Here is a 22,610-nt window from a genome sequence, read left to right as displayed (position 1 = left end):
TGAGCTACTTGAGAAAACTAAAAGCCTTCCTTGATACTGCTGACCTAAAAACCACAGTTCAGGTGTTAGTTATCTCCAGAATTGAATACGTCTGCTCCACCCTATCTGGCCTACCAAAGACTTTGACTGCCCGCTAAAAGCTTGCCTCAACGCAGCAGCTAGACTCTTATCTGGCTCAAAAAAATTTGACCACATTTCACCACATCTAAAGACCTTGAACTGGCTTCCTCTTAAAGGCAGAATCCAGCCCAAGCTGGCCTGCATCACTCTCAAAGCCTTATACACGAACACCTCAAAGTATCTTGCCCAGAAAATTGTGTTATCTGGGAGATCCCGAAACTCCCGGTCCGCCAGAGACTGTGTGGTCCAACCACCCTGCTTCTGTAATGCAAAACATATAACCAAGCATTCTCTGGCGCCGCACCAAGAATCTGGAACTCGCTCCCTCCCTCCATCAGAAGAATTCCTATGTTGTCGCACTTCAAAAAGGAAGCAAAAACCTATCTAATGAGCAAATTCCTCCATTAACTCTCCTTTATTGCGCATTCCCCCTCTCATGGCCTATGTTTCTGTGCATAATCTCCTGTATTGCTTGGCCCTCTCCATGTATAAATTGTTCCCCTTGTTTTATTGCTGACATGTGGCTCGCTGATTTTGGTAATGTACTGTTTATTGTATATAGCTCTGACTTTTATCCTACTGTAGTCAATTCCCTAACCCCATCCTTGTATTTTGCCTATGCCTATACTGTATGCAACGTGTTTATACCTGGAAAGCGCTCCGATAACCTAACTGGTCATGTTCGCGCTATATAAAACCTCAAATAAATAGATAAAATACAATTTTCAACCTGTTTACTGTAACAGGATCTGTGAAGTGAGAAAATGGTCTAAGACCTATAAAGAAAACTGAGACTTTGTCACTGTTCTCCTTCGAATCTGAGATATTATGAAGGATAGAGAGCTCAGCATACTTTTTGACTGGCATGCAAAATTTCTTGGAGGCCTTTTTTGCCAATTGATCTCAGATCAGTGAAGAATGCCTTCGCCTTGAATCTGCGTCTTTTATAGTTTTAGACTCAGACCTGGAATGTGCAAGCTGCGGAATAGGTGTTTTTTCTCACCATATTTTCTCTCTTGCTCTTTTATGTTTACTCGCTAGTTGGACGTTTCTGGAGAACCACTGTCTGCCTTTTAAAGTTGGGCAAGTTAATCCAAAACTTCAGTCAAGATTGAATTCTAATGATCTATCATCATGGCTGTGTCATATTACAATCAGGGGTTCGGTAACTTTGCAGTAATGTTATTTCCCGTACTGACCTTCTGCTGTCTTTAAAGTAAATTACTCAGACCTGTGACATTTTTGCTACACCCGTAACAAACGCTTTGGTGCCAATAATATATAGAAAATTAAAGTATAATGTTCTTAATAAGCGTTATACTCCCCTGCGGGCAGAAATCGTTAGCTTAACAAAATATTGGGAAGGTTTGTGCTTAGAAATTTTTTCTAGGGCTGGGCAAAATGGTGTACAAAGTAGTAGGGTATTGGACCCAGTTCAGTATTAGTAAAGCCCATATGCAGTCAGCCCATATACAGTGAACTAATTGCCCATGCACAGTTAGTCATGGGCTAATGGCCCTTGTGTAATTAGCTTATGCGTTAAAGCTCATGTCTTGGGCAAATGCATAATCATTTATAATTTCCATGTCACACCAAAACTGTATTGAATTTACCCACAACCTGGTTCTGTTGTCACTAAACACTTGTTGAGCGAGCTGAATCCTCCTAACACTTAAGGTTATTAATAAGAGTCATGGTCAACAGTAGGCAAATTGTCTACCCTATCAAGAAGCTGTTAGTGTGCTTATAGGTTCGTTTCAGGGCTGGACAAAATGGTGTGCAAGGTAATAGGGTATTAGTCCCAGTTCAATATTAGCGAAGTTCATATGCATTCAGCCCATATGAAGTTGACTAGTTAACACATGCACACTTAGGCATGGGCTAATGGCACATGTGTAATTATCTTATTCGCTAATAGCTTATGTTTTGGACAAATGCATAATCATTTATAATTAATAATCCATACCAGAACTTTATTGCATTTAATCTCAAATCACCACCATCGAAATCCTGGTGCTGTTTGCCACTGAACATTCATTGAGCCAGCTGGATCCTCCTCACAAATAAAAAAATGATGTCGCTCCGGGGGTTACCGCGTTTCAGTGAAAAAGAACATGAGCAGTCTTTTCTTTAACATTAAACTGACCTCATTCCATTCCAAAACTCTTTAAATATCAAATATTCAGCAAAAGATTTTTAGATTTCAAAGATATAAACATTGGTGAGCTTCATAAACTGCATGTTGTAGTATGTTTTGTAGTACTACAAAAGTCCTAGAAACTGCTATTCACAAACGTACGTGCGGGGTTTCCACATCTATCTTTTTCTGTGCAGAGATCTCTGCCCTGACTGCAGAGGTCTTCGCACATGTAAGTATATGTTTTAGTAGTAGAGGGACGGAGAGAGTTGCTAGGGAGAAAGAGCTTACTTACTAGTAAAGGGGAGGGGATTAGGGAGAATGAGAGGTTTAGGGAGGGAAGGGGTTAGGGAGGGTTGTACATCCACCCACAAAAGAGTAAGCTTGTTGCTATTCTGAAACTGCATTTCTAAAGTTACTGCTGCCAACAAAAGCAGTTGTTAGTACAGCACCACATTTGACCTACCACTGGTTCTGCAACACCCTTTCATAGAAAATAATAGAGGTAATGACTTAATAGAAAACCTCTTATTAAATAGTGTTAAATTGCTTAAAATAATTATAAATACATTTTAAGAAGAGGCAGGAAGAGTTAGAACTGAGCCTGAGCAGGAACATTGTGTCATTAGCGTACATAAACAATGGACACCCATGCTTTGTAAAGCAAAAGGTGGCCATATGCAGGTTGAATAGGAGTGGAGGCAAATTAGAAACTTGTCATACTCCCCATTGAACTGTGTTTGCTAAGGAATATATAGATTGAAAAATGACTGTTTATTGGCCTCCACTAAAACCTGAAGTTGGTGAAAAAGAAGTTTTTGAGTTTTTTAGCTAAAAAAGGAAGTAGGGAAATTGGACGATAACTGCTGATATCATCAGGGGGCAGAGAGGACTTATTTAGTAGAGGTTTGACTACTGCTACTTGCCAAGTATCTGGAACCTTGTAGAAGGCAAAGGACTGATTAAAACGAAAAACTAAATCAGGAATGATCTGTTTAGTTAATTGCGTCTTTATTTTGGCAGGACAGATGTTTTCACCTCACTAAACGTCCGTCGCAGGTTGAACAGCAGCAATTTCCTTGATGTGGACATAATGCAGGTTTTGAGAGTAATGGCTAACAAGCCTAGTTAGGAAATAATATATGTTTTAACTATGTCAATTATGGTCAAAATGTGTGACGCTAATCTTTCGTACATAACCTGAGGCCAACCAAATTATTAGTTGGCCAAAGGTCAAGATAGATCTTTGATATAAAAGAAAGTTCCCTAGACAAATTAGAATTAATAATTTGAGCAGTATAATATTCGCATTTGAGTAGGCAAATGCATTGCTTATAGTTGCATAGAGCTTGAAGATATAGCAGTTTGATGTTGGGGTCATATTTGGCTCTCTGACACCTTTCCACCCTGTGGGATTCAAGTTTACACAAAGCTAACTCGTTGTTAAACCATTTATTAGATTTAAACTTTACATTTGCTAAGCAATAGATCGTCTTTGTAAGTAGAATTGTGTCGAAATATAATAATAGATGGAATACGGTAGATTATAGGAAGTAAAAATTGCATCTAACAGGTTCAGCAGAGGTAGGATATCAGCAGTCATATCATTTAACAAGCATTGAAAATGCAATAGGTCTCGCCTTTAATTAAGTTAAAGCCATGTTCGAGGCATATGAGCTGCAGATCAGACACTTAGGATAGTAGATCGCCATCTGGCTCGGATGCTTGCAGGTTGTTGTTGTCTTCGGAAGACGTCTTTGGTCACGAGATAGGTGACTCCTCCCTTGGACTACAGTGCGCATAGACATCCACTCCATCCTCAGATTGTTTTTTGCCGCCATTGGGTTCGGATGTAACATTTCCAACTCAGGTTGAAAATCTCAAATACAAGCTTTTCGAAGCGAAAAAAACTTCTACAACTACATCGAAGCACCTTCACTCAACATCGAATTCATCGGCTCGATTCCGGACATCGACGCGGGCTGCTGGGCCTATCCACGCCGTGAGGCCTACGTGGAGCAAAATTTCCGCACAGTGACCATCACAAAGTCTGCAACCTGTGCCTATCACCGGAACACAACGAAGCCAGCTGTCCACCCTGCGCAGCATTTCGATCCAAAAAGACCATTCGGGATCGAAGAGCTCGACACCATATCATGGCACACAGATGAGCCCCGGAACCAGTAAACATCTTCGATGAGGGTCCCGATTTCCCGGAAGAGGATTCCGAGGAACTTCAAATCATCTCAGAAGCAGACGACTCAGACGACCCCATTACTCCGGGGCAACGCTGCCACTGCCCCTGCCCCAACCCCTCCAAAACCAAAGGCATTGGTCAAAACTTCGCCAGCTGGCCTCAGTCGAGACCTCAGTCGAGACCGAAAACACCCTTCAGAAGCCCTGCCTCCGGGCTTGGCTCCGAAGAAACATAAGCCTTCCGGTGGCTCGGGCCCGAGTAAGCCGCATGTCATTGTACCCCCGGCACCTTCGGCACTGAAGACAAAAGACCTCTCGGCAGTGAAATCGGATCCGACACCTTCGGCACCGAAAACATCGAGGCCCATAGATAAACTGGCACCGAAAGTTCCCAAGCCGAAAGACCAACTTCGGCACCGAAACCACCGGCTAAGGACTATAATACACCTCCTAAAGCCAAAGACTCTACTGATCAACCAAAACCTCGATCGAAACCGAAAAAATCGGCGCCAAAATCTGTTCCTGAAGAACAAGAACTTTTCCATCCAGATCCAACACAAAAAAGGATCTATATTAATCCAAAGACTGGACATTTCACTGCAGTGCCATGTAAGAAACGGAAACTGGACACAACACCTGCCCCAGTTCCTATAAAGAAGGACTCAGCAGCATCACTTATGCCTCCTTCCTCTCCCATACCACCTCCTACCCCACCCCCTCTGCCTACACAACCCTTACCTCTACCATCTCCATCACATACACCACCTCCACAGGATGATGATGATGACCTAGGGGGAGGGGGTGATCCTTATAATACTAATGATCCGTTCACGGATCCAGATACCGCACCATTAGATGATTGGGCATACCCTCTACCGGATATACCTGACCCTACACCATATCCCTCCAAACCATCACCTCCAGATGACCACCTGGGGTTTGGACAACTAGTAAACAGAGCGGCACTTTACCATGGCGTCACCATGCACTCTGATGCACCTGAGGAAGACTTCCTCTTAGACACTTTTGAACAGTCTCAGAAGTCGGTACAAATTTTACCTATGCTTAAAGGGGTGATAAAACACGCCACAGAAAATTTAAAGACCCCGTCCGTGCCAGGGTGCTTAACCCAAGAATTGAGAAAAAATATAGACCTGCCCCAGAAGATCCTTGTTACATCAAAGGACAGCTCCCTCTGGATTCTTTGGTCGTTTCCAACGCAAGGAAACGCGCCAAATCCCAAACCACGGGAGATACACCACCCCCTGACAAAGAATCCAATCTATTAGAAGCCTCGGGCAAACGAGTAGCAGCACAAGCTCCCAATCATTGGCGTATTGCCAACACCCAAGCCCTATTAGCACGCTACGATAGGGCTCACTACGATCAGTTGGAGAATCTGTTACAACACCTGCCAGACCAATACAAGACCCAGGCAAATGACCTTATACAAGAGGGAAAACTTATCTCAAATGCGTCAATTAAATGTGCACTTGACGCCGCAGACACCGCCTCTCGAGCAATTAACACAAGTGTAATCCTTAGATGCCATGCCTGGCTACGCATTTCAGGCTTTAAGCCAGAAGTACAAAGTACCATACTTAGCCAACCTTTTAACTAAGAACAGCTGTTTGGGCCAGCAGTTGACACTGCACTTGAAAAAATGAAAAAAGACACCGAGACTGCCAAGTCCATGGGAGCATTGCAGTCTCCACAACTACGCGGCTCCTTTCAACGCTCCTTCTACAGAGGAGCCTCCAAGAATATGGGAGCAGACACCTCCTCTACATTCAAAACCTCTACACAAACATCCCCTAGTAGAGGATATTTTAGAGGAGGATATAGAGGAAACAACAACAAGGGACGAGGTCGAGGCAATACCAACACTCGTACCTCCCCCGCCACAAAACAGTGACTTTCCTCCACTCCCCCCAGACCATTTCTCTCCAGTCGGGGGAAGACTCAAACAGTTCCTACCTGTCTGGAACTCCATCACAACAGACAAGTGGGTAAGACAAATTATCCAGTATGGTTACTGCCTGGAACTCACCACTACCCCTCCACACATACCACCCAAGCAGCGTTCCATGTCACCAGACCATCTTACGCTCCTCAAACAAGAAGTCCTCTTATTGCTTCAAAAACACGCAATAGAACCAGTTCCCTTACAACATCAGGGTACAGGGTATATTCACTGTACTTCCTAATCCCCAAAAAGGACAAGACTCTAAGACCAATACTCAACCTCAGACTCCTAAATCTGTACATAAACTCAGATCATTTCCATATGATCACTCTTCAACAAGTGCTCCCACTACTACAACGAGGCGATTTCCTTGCCACACTAGATCTCAAGGACGCTTATTTCCACATTCCCATACATCCTGCTCACAGGAAGTACCTAAGGTTTGTGGTGGACGGACAACACTATCAGTTTACAGACCTTCCATTTGGGGTAACAACTGCGCCCAGAGTATTCACCAAATGTCTAGCAGTAGTAGCAGCGCATCTCAGAAGACAACAAATTCATGTCTTCCCGTATCTAGACGACTGGCTAATAAAAGCCAACTCATTCAACAAATGCGTTCTACACACTCACTGAACTATTCAAATCTTGCACAACTTGGGATTCACAATAAACTACCCCAAATCTCATCTCCAACCCTCCCACATACATCAATATCTGGGAGCCACCATAAATACCTCCAAAGCCCTAGCATATCCCAGCCCAGCCAGGATAGCCAATATACAAGCTCTCATCGTAAAATTGTAAACCCAACACTCTCTTCCAGCAAGAGTGTTCATGCAACTGATAGGCATGATGGTGTCATACATCTTCATTGTGCCTTATGCAATACTTCAAATGCGTCCCTTGCAAGAGTGTCTAGCGGTGTTTAGTTCTCAGCAGTTCGACCATCCAAATCACCTGGATTTATTTCCAGGCATTGCTGTTCATTGAAGTTCAAGACACAACCCCAAAGAATTGCGGTCTATGGTAAATTATTTTCGCTTACTATGGGAGCGACCATTTTTTGAACTAACTACCCTGGTTCTGTATTTTGATCCACCTAATTTCATTTTAGGTGTCCACCACTCTCTATGACTGTTTGTTACCGCCGAGGAGTTTGAATCCCTCTCTCTCTGACGACCTTCGGACGTCTTAGAGGCCTGTCCTCCGACAGACATGGTAACTTTTGCTGATATTTTAATTCATTTTAGTTCCCCTGAGTAAGAGATTGATGAGTTTTATACTCATTCATATTTTGTTTCTTCAGGTGCCCACGCTCCCTTTGTGTTTATCCCAGTCCTGATGAAGACCCCACTTCGTAAGGTTGCATCCAACACCTACAACACTCAAGGGGTCGAAACGTCGACTTACGATCTTTGGCCAATATCGTCAATAGTACATGATGCACTGTGATCGTCTTTATATGGCATTATTCAGAATTGTGGATATTGTGATTATGATTTAATCTGTGTATTAAATACGGCAGAGATTCAAGTATGCCGTTCAATTTGAGTGTAATTTAGTATATTTACCACTGTGTTCACTTCCTTTCAAATTCCGCACTAATTCACTCACCCCCCCATCCCTCTCTTTGGGCACGTGTTCTACTTTTACAAATTGTTGCTTAAAATTGCTGACTCCATTTGAAACATCTTAACATATTCGGTGTGATTAAATGGCATTCAAACTTTTTTGAGCTGTTCGTTTAATTGTGTCTCTTTAATGTTTTGCTTTAAATGAACTGTATGCTGGGACCACTTTTCACTACACAGTGTAAACCAAGCATTTGCAATGTAATCGGTCTCGCATTTACACGAATTTGAGCTATCAACATTGCAAATAAAAATGCATTGTCATTTACAATGCCAATAGCTTAAACTTGCGTAAATGCGAGACCGATTGCATTGCAAATGCTTGTTTTTGTGGAAGCACAAAACGTCTGCGCAATCACTACCAACATGTGGGCAGAACCAAAGCCCATCTTTGTAGTACTCCTGAAAGCTCTTTTGCAGGTTGATAACATTACATCTGGCGACTGCTGTGCTGTCAGGCTAGGCCGAAAAATGTATTGCATTGTAATATAGGCTACTACAAAACGGGCTAAAAGATAGTGTTTAAAGGCTTAAAGTGCTTTCAAAAGTTATACTTTTAGTAATGTGCAACCAACCAGTACCTACTGCATACCTTTTAAGGTGTCCATTAAAAAGGCAGCATTCCAAAACTTATATCACCATTATGATACCTCTCAGAAAGAATAATTGTGTTTGCATTTCTTTTATGTAAGAGAGCGCTGTGCGGAGAAGGCTTGTTTGTTCTCCAACTGACCCTTGTCTGCCTTCACAGTACAGCAGACCAGCGCCATTAATAGGATTTTTTTAAAACAAAACTGTATGGGACTTTACTGACGAAATGAAAACAACTTGCGAGAGTCGCTCCTTGAAGATATCTCTCACTCCGACCTACAGACGTGTAGCTTTGGGCTCTGTAGGCTGCTATGACACCCATGCACGCTGTGCTTGTTGTTGGTGAGGGTTTATTAAGAGGCCAGCCTGGTAGTGTGTGTGTAATTTACGGATGAGGAATGGTTAGGAGCTGTTCTCTGGTGCTCGCCAGATTAACACTCTTCAGTACATCAAAGGCTAGAAGCGCAACCTGTTGACGCTGTCTGATTTTACAGATAACAGGGCCCCTGGCGCCTGCTGGCGCGGTGATAAACCGTCTGCCGCTCGAGAAGCACAGCAGGAAAGTGAGGGGAAGCTTTCAAAACACCCCCCTGTACCTCTGTAGCTCTGGGACATGGCGGAGAGGAAATGGGTGCGTCACCCCTGTCCTAGCCAATAGGTCTCGCTTTTGGACCTTATAAGTGTTTAGCCATGCAACAGTTGATGTTGTTGCAACAAGGATATTGTGCTGGATAACTAAACACTTATAAGGTCCCAAAGGCGAGACCTGTTTGCTGTGCCAATGCTTGTCCTTTCCCCCGCTCCTAGTGGAGTGCCTCCCCTGTGCCAGGCTGCCTGGAGCGGGGTCGGGGAAGGCTTGGTCCGAGCCTCTGTCATGCGTACTGCTCGCCCTGCCGCTGATCGCTCTTCCTGGCTCCGTGGGTCGGGAGCTGTGCGAGGCGCTGGCACAGAGCCCGGCCAGCAGCCCGCTGTGGGCGTCAGTCAGTCTGAGCTGGGGAGGGGTGAGGCTGAGAGGCACGGGGAGAGAAGGGGCAAAGGAAGTACAGACAGAGGGTGAGGGGCCCGGAGAGAGAATGGGCAGAGGAGGCGCAGGGAGAGGCTGAGGGGCCCGGGAAGAGAAGGGGCAGAGGAGGCAGAGCGAGGGCTCGGGGAGAAAAGGAGGAAAGAGGCGCAAGCGGAGAAGGGGCGAAGGAGGCGCACAGTGATGGGCCCTTGGGTAGAAGGGGAAAGGGTGGTGCGGAGGGAGAAGGAGCAAGCAAAGGAGGCACATGGCGGAAGCGGGTCGGGGCTGGCTTGGTCCGAGCCTCTGTCATGCGTACTGCTCGCCCTGCCGCTGATCGCTCTTCCTGCCTCCGTGGGTCGGAGCTGTGCGAGGCGCTGGCACGGTGCCCAGCCAGCAGCCCGCTGTGGGCATCAGTCAGTCTGAGCCGAGGACGGGGAGGGGTGAGGCTGAGAGGCCCAGGGAGAGAAGGGGCTTAGGAAGTACAGACAGAGAGTGAGGGGCCCGGAGAGAGAATGGGCAGAGCGAGGGCCCGGGGAGAGAAGGAGGAATGAGGCGCAAGAGAAGAGAGAAGGGGCGAAGGAGGCGCACGGTGATGGGCCCGAGGGTAGAAGGGGAAAGGGTGGTGCGGAGGGAGAAGGAGCAAGCAAAGGAGGCACATGGAGGTAGCGGGGCCGGGGATGGCTTGGTCTGAGCCTCTGTCATGCGTACTGCTCGCCCTGCCGCTGATCGCTCTTCCTGCCTCCGTGGGTCGGGAGCTGTGCGAGGCGCTGGCACGGAGCCCGGCCAGCAGCCCGCTGTGGGCGTCAGTCAGTCTGAGCCGAGGACGGGGAGGGGTGAGGCTGAGAGGCGCGGGGAGAGAAAGGGCAAAGGAAGTACGTCCGCCTGCAAACAAACAACAAAAGAAAGTGAATAAAAACATCCCCCAAAAAAATTCCTGGGACCAATAAAAAAAGGGTAAACACGCCCAGATAGATAACAAATCGTTTACCACAAGCGTAAAGCAAACAAGACAGTCCAACTTGGACGGCTCTAAAAGCGAAAAATGTACGTCACGAAACGCCTCTTTCCAATGGCTGGCCGCCGTTTAACATAAACGGTGACGCCAGCCAATGGAAAGGAGGGGCGGGGCTTAAAGCCCACTAGAGAAATCTAACCTAAAACATTAAATCTCGCTAGCGAGCCTGCGCATGTCTGCGTAGCCTACGCTAGCCGAGACCTAAAAAGGGAAGGCAGCACTCAGTGGTTGGTCTAGCCAGAAAAACAAAATCATCTAAGTCCATACTTGGCCTCATTCCTGTTCAAAGTAAAATTGCAAATATCACTCATTAGTGCTTCTGTATTGCAGGTTCAGGAATTAGGGAGGACAGTAAGATAGAAAATGTATAGGAATCATATCTGACTGCACAGTTTAGAGGGATTTGTTTCACCGCTAGAGTGCCCTGGAAGATGGTAACAACCACCACCCCTCCATCCCCCCTCCCTTTCGAAGATCATGATCTGCCCTTCTAATAAAGTAGGTTGGCTGGGGACAATCGTTATTTTAGAATACAGTCCGAAGTATCATGAAACCAGGCTTCACTCAGACAGGGTAATTACGTGAGGAACTGGCATATTTCCACAACCTGGACTCTATGCTTCAATGCTACAGAGCACAGGAGTATTTTAAGTGCTATAACTGGGAAAAAGTGTATGGGGAGGAGGGTGGCAACAATATGACATCTAACAGAGGGCTGTTAGGAGAGAATGCAGCAATAGGTTTTCCTTATTTAAAACAGTTCTTGCATTAGATGGAAGTGCACAGTGCTGTTAAAACCGGCAGCGTGGTTTGTGACTAGTGGAAGATAGGCGCAGGCGGGCTTGCTTTTGACACGTCACCAGAGTGCGCTTGCCCTTAAGTAGAGGTGGGGGTGGTGGCACATCAGAGGCGCAACTAGAGCCAAATTTCAGGGGGAGAGGGGTAATATTTCCAGCAATAGGTAGAGTGGAGATAGAGATGCAGGGGGACTAAGAAGGGGTGAAAAACAAAACCTTGTTAACAAGTATATGGTCTTTTAAAGACCTGTGAAGTACTCGGGTGCGGCTGCAATAAGAAGGTCGCCAGACCAGCAGCAGCTCAAAAACTTTTTGTGTGTGTTCCCCGGGAAGCTGTCTCAGCCCGGGCTAACATGCACGACGGGGGTGCTGAAGCCCTTTGAGTCCCATAGGCGTCGCGCGCCTGTGGCACATATGGGCTGGACTGCAGATTTCCGTGCTGAAATGATTCACACAGCAACCCAGACACTCCTGAGATGGTGAATTCCTTCCCAACCACTGCAAACTCGGGAAAGGAAAAACCGACAGGGTGGCCGAGAAGGAGCAAAAAAAAAATAGCACCGGTGGATGAACTACCTAAAGTGCATTAAGAGTATGAAAAGGCAAACAAATGAGGGCACAAAATAGGTTGACACAAGTAGCGACAACAATGTGGCTGATATTACGTTTCAGGTATAACGAAAGTCTGAGAGCATGTAGAAAAGAGGCAGGTTATTAATGACAGCCAAATTGTATTTTAAATTGTTTTTCTCTTTCCTTGTGCACTTACAGATTGACAATACTGATGCAGAAGGACGTTTGCTATTGGCTGATGCTCTTTGCTATGCACACACGTTTAATGCGAGAGCCATTGTGAATACAGCAACGTTGACAGGTAATAGTGTTGCTATGCGAGTTGGCTTGCCATGGCTTGTTATGGATCTTGGATGTCAGTGAGATATGGTAAGCTTACAATTTGCGCCTCTAACGGTTGTTATTTATACTTTGAGACTGGACTATGTTCGCTTCTTTAGGTCATATCTTATAGGGTACGGAATCTTGAGTTATGTAGAGGTTTAATGCTTTGGGAAAAGCGTGATGGTTGACTCTACAAAACACAAAAACAGCAAGGATTTCTGGCTTCCAGCATCTCCGCTATTTAAACACCAACTAAGAAGCAGGTTGCCCATGTGCAAGCAGACAGATCTAGTAGTAAGCATCATGAAGAACATGCGGGCAATGGTGTACGCAAAATTATCTTAATTATGAACCCTAACCTTTCATTCAGTATATCCTTTCTCCAGGAATGTATCAAAACCTAGTGCCTTCTCGGTGCCTAATGCTGGCCATGGATTCCATAATTAGCCGTTATCAGCAGCTGCATTAAGCATGTTGTAAGGATTGGTAATTGTGTGTGGCAGGGTAAAAGTCACTATAGCACTTCACCCTGATAATGCACTACTGTGTTTCTTTTTTTAAATGCCTGTATGTTTGGTTTTGTGAAACAGCTTAGGCCCTTTGAGTCACCTTGATGGATTGCAGCTTGGAATCAATGCAGCAGTTAGCAGTAAACATTTTTATTGTTTACGTACCATATACACATCCCTCACCTAAACCACAAAGTCTCATCCACAACACGTTTGTGAAATGTACATCTACTAGACTATGGTCCAACACTGTGAACTTAATGAGTTATAACTTTTTTTAAACAAAAATCCGTTCCATCCTTGTATGCTCCAGCCTCCGGTCAAAGCAGGCCTGAAATTGTCATTGAAAGTGAATGACAAGAGACGGCAGAGCTAAGTGCAAGATGGCACAGGGCGTGTCTTATGTGAGTTCCTTGTGCCATTCATTACCCGTCACCAGTCAAAATATTGTGTCAAAATCCTGTCCCAGCCGCCCAAGGGTGCCTAAGGATGCCGGGCGCCACACACTGGGTTTGATCCCAGGTGCGGATGGAGTATTAATGGGGACACCGGATCCGGGAGGCCCTTATAGGGTGACCAACCGTCCGTAAATTTCACGGTCTGTCCGTAATTTGGACCTCACGTCCGTTGTCCATGAGAATCCCTTTTACGGACGCCGTTTGTCCGTAATTTTGGCCATTACAGGGACCAGCACTGCTCCCCTTATGGTGCCGCCTCGCACTCCTCCTAGAGCACAAGAGCAGCCCCACCGCGCCCATTGTCATTCAGTCTGCGGCTGAATACCACATACAGAATGACAATAGGGCAGGCTGGGCTTTAAAGCATGTAGCAGCCTCCTCCTGCCTCAGTGTACAGCAGGGCATTCTGTTAGATGGATAAAAGGTAAAACGCCCATGCTGCAACGTGAGAAAACAGTTTATATAAAGGAGCCTGTGAAACAAGTTAAAAAGAACGGGTTATAGTTTTTTCACTGTCTCATTATTTTAGAACTGACGCATTTTCAATATTGTATTCAACAAAGCCATGGTTGCTGTTTTTTTTATTTTAAGCAACTAACAACCATTGACAAAGCCAATAGTCCTGGCTTGTTGTTGGTGTAATGATACTTGCTGTATTATATATATGGATGCAATGACAGAAACAACATATTGTCAGTCGGGCAGAACACTATGCTAAGCACAGATTTTTCTCCTAGGTGTTTTAAGCCACGCCCTTCATTACATCGAACACCCCCTTTGAAAGACCCCTCAGTTTTTTTTACCACACTTAAAGCCCTGGAAACAACACCATGTCAGTCACCTCACGTTTTGGCACTGTGCATCATGCATGACTCATGACTTTTAATTTTTCAGATTGCCTATGTGCAGGGGCATAGTGAACCCTCCCCCACCCCACCCCTCGCTGTAGGAACTACAGCGAGGTGAAGTTCTTGATGGGCCTCTTCTGTCTTCTACTCTGCAGACACAGGCTCAGCTCTTCATGTGAAAAGGTTGGCGAGTAAATAAGTGAAGGAATGTGTGAATGGCTGGATAGATTACTGAAAGGATGAATGGATGAATGAAAGGGTGAATGGATAGATAATGAAAGAAAAGTTGGATGGATGAGTGAGTGAGTGGATGGATGGATGAGAGAAAAGGTAAATAAATGGATGTATGGGTGGAAGGTTAGATGGATGGGTAAAAGGGTGGATGGGTGAGTGAAAGGATGGATGGATGAGTGAAAGGGTAGATGTTGGGCGAGTGAATGGGTGGATGGATTGATGGATGAGTGAAAGTGGGGATGTAAGAAATTAATGAGTGAGTGAAAGGGGGTAGATGGACAAACGGATGAATAGATGAGTGAAGAAGTGAAAGGATGGATGAGTAATAGGGTCAATGGATGGATTCATGAATGGATGAGTAGATGGGTGGGTGAGTGGAAGGATGGATGGATAAGTGAAAGGGGGATGGAGAGAGAAAGGGAGGATGAATGACTGAAAGGGTGAATGGGTGGAAGGATAAGTGACTGGGTGGATGGATGAGAAGGGAAAAGAATGGCTGGATGGGTGAATGGGTAAACGGCTGGAGGGATGAGTGAATAGATGGATGGGTGGAAGAGTGGATGGATGAGTGTACGGATGAAGTCAAGTCAGAGGGCTTTATTAAGCACACATATCACCCTGAGGTCTCATGGCACTAGTGTAAACTCCATAAAGACTGATGGTCAGATATACGGTCATTATAGATGGTCAAATAACCAGGTTTTTAATTCCCTGCGGAATAGCTTATGGTCAGCGATGGAGTGGAGATGTGATGGAAGCTTATTCCAGAAAGCAGGTGCAAGGATGGAGAAAGATCTACCGCCATTCCTGGCGGTGCCGATTTTGCAGGGGGTAAGGAGACATTTGGTACTTGACCTAAGCGTCCTGCTCGGTTGATACCAACTAAGTTTTTTAGCAAAATAACTGGGCCAATTTCCATACATGTTGTTATGAACAAGACCGAGGATTTTCAAGCGGATTTGCTTCCTGATAGGAAGCCAATGAAGAGTCTTCAGACTAGGCACTGATGGGGCTCTCGATGGGAGGTTTAGTACAAGTCTAGCAGTGGTATTTTGCAAGACTTAAAACTTGGAATAGAGCTCCTCACTTATGGAGGCCAACAGGGCATTCCCATAGTCAATACGACTTCTGATTAGTCCCTGGACAAGTGGTTTCCTAGATTCGAAAGGGATCGATTGAAAGATTTTGGGTAGATTAAGCATAATGCCATAACAGATGCCTATTACGTGATTTATATGGCTTTTCATTGACAACTGATTGTCAATCATCACTCTGAGGTTCCGCACCACGGGTTTGGGAGATGGACAGGGGCCCAGATTCTGAGGCCACCAGTCATTAGACCAGGATTCTTTAGCCTTACCAGAAAGAATGACCTCTGTCTTACTTCCATTAAGCTGTAGGTGATTGGTACGCTTCCAGTTGTCGATATGGGTCATGCAGTTTTTAAAACAGATCCTTGTGTCTGTGGGATCAGGGCCTAGGGTAACCAATAACTGGGTGTCATCAGCATATGACACCACATCAAAACCGTAGAACCTGTTCACCCTCTCCAAGGGTGTCACTTACAGGTTAAAGAGCATGGGACTTAAGATGAAGCCTTGAGGGACACTTATGTTTACAGGTCGACTGCAGGAGGCCAGGGTGCCCATTTGTACGGTGGTGGTTCGATCAGTTAGATTATTTCTGAACCAGTCCAAGGCCACACTCATCTCCCAGAGCCGTTGTTCTAGAATGCTATGGGAGATGGTGTCGAAGGTGGCTATCAGATCCAACAGGACTAGCAGGGCTGACTGTCCATTGTCCAAGGCCAGTCTAATGTTGTCTACAACCTCCACCAGCGAGGTTTCAGTGCTATGGGCAGCCCTGAACCCTGATTGTGATGGGTCTAACAGTCTATGACTCTCCAGATGGGTGGTAAGCTGCTTGTTGACCAGGGACTCAAGTACCTTCCCAAAATAGGGAAGCAGAGAAATTGGGCGGTAGTTGCTAGGTACCCTAAGGTCAGCAGAAGTTTTTTTTAGAACTGCTTAACCCCCGCTGCTTTCCATCTAACAGGGACTGCTGCTTGTGCTAATGACATATTAAATAAATCTGTAATTTAACTGATGAGCAAAGGGGCAATAGTTGAAAAGAAGCGGGTGAAACCGGGTCCACTGGAGAACCCGATTTGATCTTTGCCAGGGCGGTTGAAACTTCATCTGGGGTAAGTGCAGTGAACTCCAGTAAAAGAGGGAAGGTGGGGTTGAGGTTAATGTCAGGGTTGTTATCAGGATTTTTGGTGTCATGGTATGGAAAGGAATTATGAATTGTAATAATCTTTTCTTCAAAAAAAAGTTGACAGCGTGTCTACCCATTCTTGCGAAGATGTGTTACAGGGCTTACCAGGAAGAGGAGTAGTAAATTCCTTTAATATTTTATAAAGCTCCTTGTTGGAATTGGCAGCTTTGTTAATCCTGTTAATAAGATACAACTTTTTGGCATGTCTGATGTTATCCAAGTAGCCTGGGGGGTGAAAGGGTAGATGGATGAGTGGAAGGGTGGATGGAGGGATGGATGAGTGAAATGATTGATGGAAGGATACATGGTGGATAGGTTTGCAAATGGTTGAATATGTTTGGATATAGATGGGCACACAAATGGAAGGACAGAATGAATGGTGAAAGACTGAATGATAGATAAAAGAATGATTACCCTTTGTAGCACCCATTATCTTAAGTAACATTTCCTATACATTGACTATAACGTTTATATGAGTCATTGTCTCTATATAATGTGTGTGATGTAACTCACTCCGACACCCTGCCCTACATACTTTGGATGAGTAACACTATAAAAGAAATTAAAAACACATGAGAGACGGTCTATGTGAAGATGAGGGGTACCATTGGAGGGTGGTAGCAAGGCCGAACTGGCCAGACCGGGCATTGGGTGTTTCCCTGGGAGGCTGGAAAGGGGAGGGAGTGTGGGGGTGGGGGAGAGGGGGGGGGGGTTGTTACTTGGGGCTGGCACTGCAAAGTTACTTGTGTATCCAGTAGTTTTCAATTAACAATAAAAGTGGCCTCACTTATATTCAGGTGTGGTTCTCCATTGTCTAGTGACTAATGTACCTGCTGGAGTGAGATGCGAGTTTTGAATCGTTTAAGGTAGCAAGCTGCGGGCATACTGAAAACTGAAGTGCACGATTGTCTCAACCTACTAGAAACTTATTTTGACTTGTACTTAAGTGGTTGTCTATTTACTTACTGATATACTATTGCGCGACCTCCTCTTACGTATCTGTAAAACTTACCTTTCGTCCCGAAGTTTTGTCCTGAATTTTGACCTCCTGCCCGGAATTTTTGTCTCGAATTTTGACCCTTTGTCCTGAATGTTTACACTCACCGTCCTGAATTTGCACCAATGCCAGTTGGTCACCCTAGGCCCTTATAGGCTTTAGATGGCGTCCTGCCAGAGTGGAGGCCTTGTTTGGAAATGGTACAGAAGATAGTAGTGATGCGTGGGCGGGGCTGTCCAGTAGCTGATGGGAGAACAAAGCAGGAGGCTGCTGCCCCGCTAGTGTGGCCGAGGCAATGTGAGGAGAGACCTCTCTTCTCGTTCTCTCGAGATACATGGAGTTCTCGCCGCGCACCCCCACTAAAATAAAGTGAGGAGTGAAGCGGGCTGGTGAACGGCGGGAGTACTGGAAGAGAGGAAGGAGCCTGAGATGGGGAGGACTGCGTCTCCACTGGCTACTTTTTTAAATATTTGGTGTTCCCGCCCCAGAGAGGAAGATGACTGCTGGCCTGAGTCTGTTGCAGTCTTGGCACTTTAACGGGTTTTGAGGGGGGGGGGGGGGCTAATCAGCCTCAAAGACTAGGAGGGGATGCATCAATGAAAGACTTCAAGGGGACAACGAATGCAACAGATGCTGCAGCAAAAAGATAAGCTTCACACTGTAAAGGAGCCAGACTCTACTCCCATGAAGGGTGAGAATGGCAAAGGGCTTTCGCTCAGGAATGTGGAATCCTCACTGGAATGTGATGCGGAGCAATGTAGTAAAATCCTGAATGCAATTTCGAACATGAAAGGGACCTTGCAGACTCAAACTGATAGCGTTTGACGTTGTTCTGCTTAGGGCGGACCCTAGAGATGGAGGTTGATTATCTTTATTCAATTATAAATAGATAATCATAAAAGAACAGATATAAAATCCTTACATCAATTTCATGTAGGATAAAAACAAAGATGCCAAGAAATAAAGATATAAAAATCCTACACTGTACCAGTTCCCCCTAGAAGCATTCCCACCTCAGTATAAAACATTCACTATCACAGAACAGTCAATAACATTTAAATATCTGCTAAAAAGGTACATCCTATGAAGGGCAGTACATTTGTCTAGAAACCAATAAAATCAACCCAATAAAGTGCATTTTTCAAAAAGGGTCCCACAGAATGGACAACATCGTGATTTGGATGCATTTGAAGAAAACAGAGGGCAGGTCTATATTGACAACCCTGTTTTTTAAGTCTCGCCTAGAGCTGGAGCGCGCATGCGCTCCTCATTCTGCGAGATCTATTGTCGTCAAGGAGACTTGGGAAGGGGACTTGAAGCCCCGCCCATCTTTATCATTGGCTAGCGTCATACTTTATGTTAAACGCTGGCTTCTGATTCATAATGATGCTTTTTAGTTACTGCCCTGTCTCCTTTCAGCTCCGCCCATCCAGACACGAGCGACTCCTTGCAACCTTACACGGTGGGGCTTTATCTGCTGGGTGAGCACTATTTTCTTTCACTCGTCTTTGTTGTTAAAGGCAGCCGCGTGTTTATTTTTGCATCGCGCTTTCACTTGAAGTGGAAAAGTGATGCAAATATAAACAAGCGGCTGCCTTTATTATTCGCGTAATAGCAGTCCGAGACAGACTGGGGCTTCATGCCGCCCTCGGACACCGTATTTACTTTATTAGAAACGTGTTACATGTTTTCCACACAAATGTGCTCTTTTTAAACAATGACCTCGTACTATGATTGTTTAGTGGCATCTCCCCCTCCTTCGACAACGCCAGTGTTTGTTTGCACGTTGTGGGCTTTGTGTATTGACAATGGCGGCTGTATTTTAACAAAGAACAAGCTATGTTTTTAAGAGAGAGCCCGCAATACGAACAAGCTGCTGCCCTTGCTGAAACTGGCCTCCCGCTGGCTTAACTGACGGGGTGCGCAAAATAAAAGAACAGCTTCTGCAGTGGTATGCACGTGTTTAAATAGCTTTGTTTCACCGCTTCCAAAGGCTCAGAAGAAGCGGTATGCTGCGAGGAGCCATCGTTTAAGTAGAACGTTTTTTTTTCTTTCAAGCATGACTAACGCCTCTCCCACCTCCCAAACAGCATCGAGTGGCGAACTCCGTGGCCATTTATGTATTTAATACAGCCTTGGTAATGCTTGTTATAAAGTGTGGCCGCATTCTCGCTACCTATTTAAATGGATCCTGTGCCTTCCTTTCCAGTAACGTTGCAGTTGATTAGTTTCAGGAGGCAGCAATTCTATAATTCTCTCTTCCTATGCTGCACAGTGGACTGGGTTGTGGTCCAGGCAGTAAGATTTGTGGGCTTAGTCTCCCCTGCTTTCTGCCACTTTACTACAGTGTCCTGATGGTTATCTTGGCGGTGATGTGTGTGTGTGAGCGCTCGCACACATTTTCCATGTCCACACAGCCTGCTTCCTGTGTGCGGTCTGCCTCAACTCTCATCCTACTCCAGAGTGCTCCGAAACCATCTCTGTACGAAGCGCTGCCCCCGGGGGACCCCTGTGAGTCAATAAATAGAACTTCAGTTCAAAAGGGCATTGGTTGGGTGGAGGGAGGGAGGGCGAGCCGGGGAGGAGAGGAAGGAGGCCCTGGAGTGAGAGAGGGGGATAATCAGTCAGAAACAGAGCGAGGAGGAAGAGAACCCTATAGAGAGAGGGAGTGAGAAGAAAGGGCCATAGCAATGTGGGAGGGAACCACGGACAGAGCGAAGGAGAGGAGGAAGGAATTGGAGGTTGGAGGCAGCTACTTAGGAGGAGGAGGGAGACGTCGAGCAGACAGGGGTGGGAGCATAAACAGAAAGGAATGAGTTATTAGAGCAGCAATGGAGCCCTGCAGCCTCTTCAGGGAGGCGTCCTGATCGATCCTATAATAGCCTGCTACCAGGAAGCTTGAATCGTTCAAGAAACTAGGGCATTCAGTGTGCTAGTAAGGATGTGGGCCCACAGGTCGATGTTTTCTGTATGTAGATCAATGGGGACCTCATCTGGTCCTGAGGTTTCGTTTGAGGGACTGTGGGAGAGTGCTTTTAGTATCTCCTCAAGGTCAAACCTAATTGTTAAAGGAAAGGAGGGGTCTGGTTCATCTGACTCCAAGAGAACGTTTTTTTTCAAACGAGTAAATAAGCTTGAAAAGGTCAACCGAGCTCGGGCACTAATATTCAAACCCATACCATCATACGTTTGATATTTAATTTTAAAGCTAAGCCATTTTAAATCTTCTAGTTCGAAACTCCATCCAGCAATGTTCCAGGATATTAGGGACGTCTGAGGGGCAGAAATTGGGCCCATATCAGCAGACTGTTCCTCGGGGGCCGAACAGACGTTGTCAATATTTACAGCATCCTCCCCCAATGCCGTATCGTCAGTCCCCAGTCCCCAGTCACTCCAGTTCCATGCCCGATAAGGCGCGGAATCTGTTGAAGGTAGGTAGAATTGGAATTGGAGTTGGGGCTCTGGCCTCAGGAACCTCCTGCATAGAAGGTAAACCCCTCCAGGCAGGCTGAATCCCAGCAAAATAGTGATAAAAATAACCCAATGGTAGAGCAGTTGTACAGGTGTTCTGGAGGAAACCACATGCGTGATGAAAGTGCAACAGAATTAGGCACTTGGCGAGAGCGATTTTCCTGAAATTAAGAACCATTTCACGCATGGCCGCAGGTAAGACACCAGGGCCAGACAGACTCCCGCAGGAGTTCTATACGTCCTATCGAGACACGCTGGTTTCCCACCTTTTAGAGGTGTATCATGAAGCGGCTGTCCCGAGACACACTTGGCCACCATTGTGGTGAGTCCTAAGGCTCAGCCTCCCTCGAAGCATTGCTATGACTACCGCCCCATCTCTCTCATTAATTCGGAGCTCAAAATATTCGCCTCGGTCCTAGCTAACCACTTACGTCCATATCTGGACAAGCTGTTCCACCCCGACCAGTACGGATTCATGCCCTCCCGGGGAACCAGACACTGCCTCAGACGTCTCCACCTCGCTCTCATGAATCTGCAACAATTGACCCCCTATTTATCTCTTCTACTCGTGGATTTCGAGAAAGCATTTGATTCGGTGGACTGGCGATACCTAGAGGCAGTGTTGACGGAAATGGGTTTTGGAACCCCCTTCCGCAACCTGGTCAGGACACTATATTGTAAACCACGGGCCCAGGTACTGGTCAATGGATCTCTGTCACGCCTTTTTCCATCAGGAGAGGCACGAGGCAAGGATGCCTCCTTTCGCCCCTCCTTTTCGCGTTAGCGATGGAGCCCTTTGTATGTCTTGTCCAAACTGATCCGCTTCTCACGGGATGGAGTTGGCCCGGCTTGGAAGAGGACAAGATCGCCCTCTACGCTGATGACGTTCTGATATTCTTGTAATTTCTTTGAATGAATCTCTGGACTCCGATTGAACTCGGCCAAATCTGTTCTGGCCCTCCTCCACCTTTCGAGAGAGTGCTTTGATTGGCAGTCGTCGATACCCCTTCGGCGACAGTCATTCAAATACCTGGGGATCTGGGTGGCCCTCCTCCCTGACTTCGCTTGGTCACTCAATGTAACCCCACTAGTGAAACAGGTTCGTGCTGACCTCCTTAAATGGCAAACGCTGCAATTGAACCCTATGGGCATAATAGCTCTTTTTAAAATGATGATTCTGCTCAGATTCCTTTATATGCTTCAGAACACGCCCCTCTCGTTCTCACGGTCGTGGTTCCAGGAGATGGACAGCTTAGCCACCAAGTTCTTATGGGGAGGTCGGAGGTCGTGGCTGGCCCTCACCCAGTGCCGAATCCCACCCTTTGATGGCAGCCTGGCAATGACGAATCTATACCTTTATTATTTAGCGACTCAACTCCTTACCGTACATGATTGGTTTAATGGCGGCCGGTCGGACCCGGCATACCGCTTGGAGCTACATAACTTGGGTTTGTCTAACA

At 45.9% G+C, this 22,610-nt stretch overlaps 1 protein-coding gene across 1 annotated transcript in view; it reads left to right on the top strand.

Annotated features, from left to right (window-relative positions):
* Window positions 1-22,610, top strand: part of LAP3 (leucine aminopeptidase 3) — a 353,892-nt gene that overhangs the window by 272,116 nt on the left and 59,166 nt on the right. Inside the window, exon 10 of the mRNA XM_085642373.1 lies at window positions 12,231-12,333. Coding sequence (XP_085498499.1) covers window positions 12,231-12,333 — 103 coding nt within the window. The remainder of the gene's footprint in view (window positions 1-12,230; window positions 12,334-22,610) is intronic.

The sequence above is a fragment of the Triturus cristatus genome, chromosome 2_2, assembly GCF_964204655.1.
Source record: "Triturus cristatus chromosome 2_2, aTriCri1.1, whole genome shotgun sequence".
Lineage (NCBI taxonomy): Eukaryota > Metazoa > Chordata > Amphibia > Caudata > Salamandridae > Triturus > Triturus cristatus.
The sequence above is the reverse complement of the archived record's forward strand: the minus strand, read 5'-3'. Positions and strand labels throughout refer to the sequence as shown.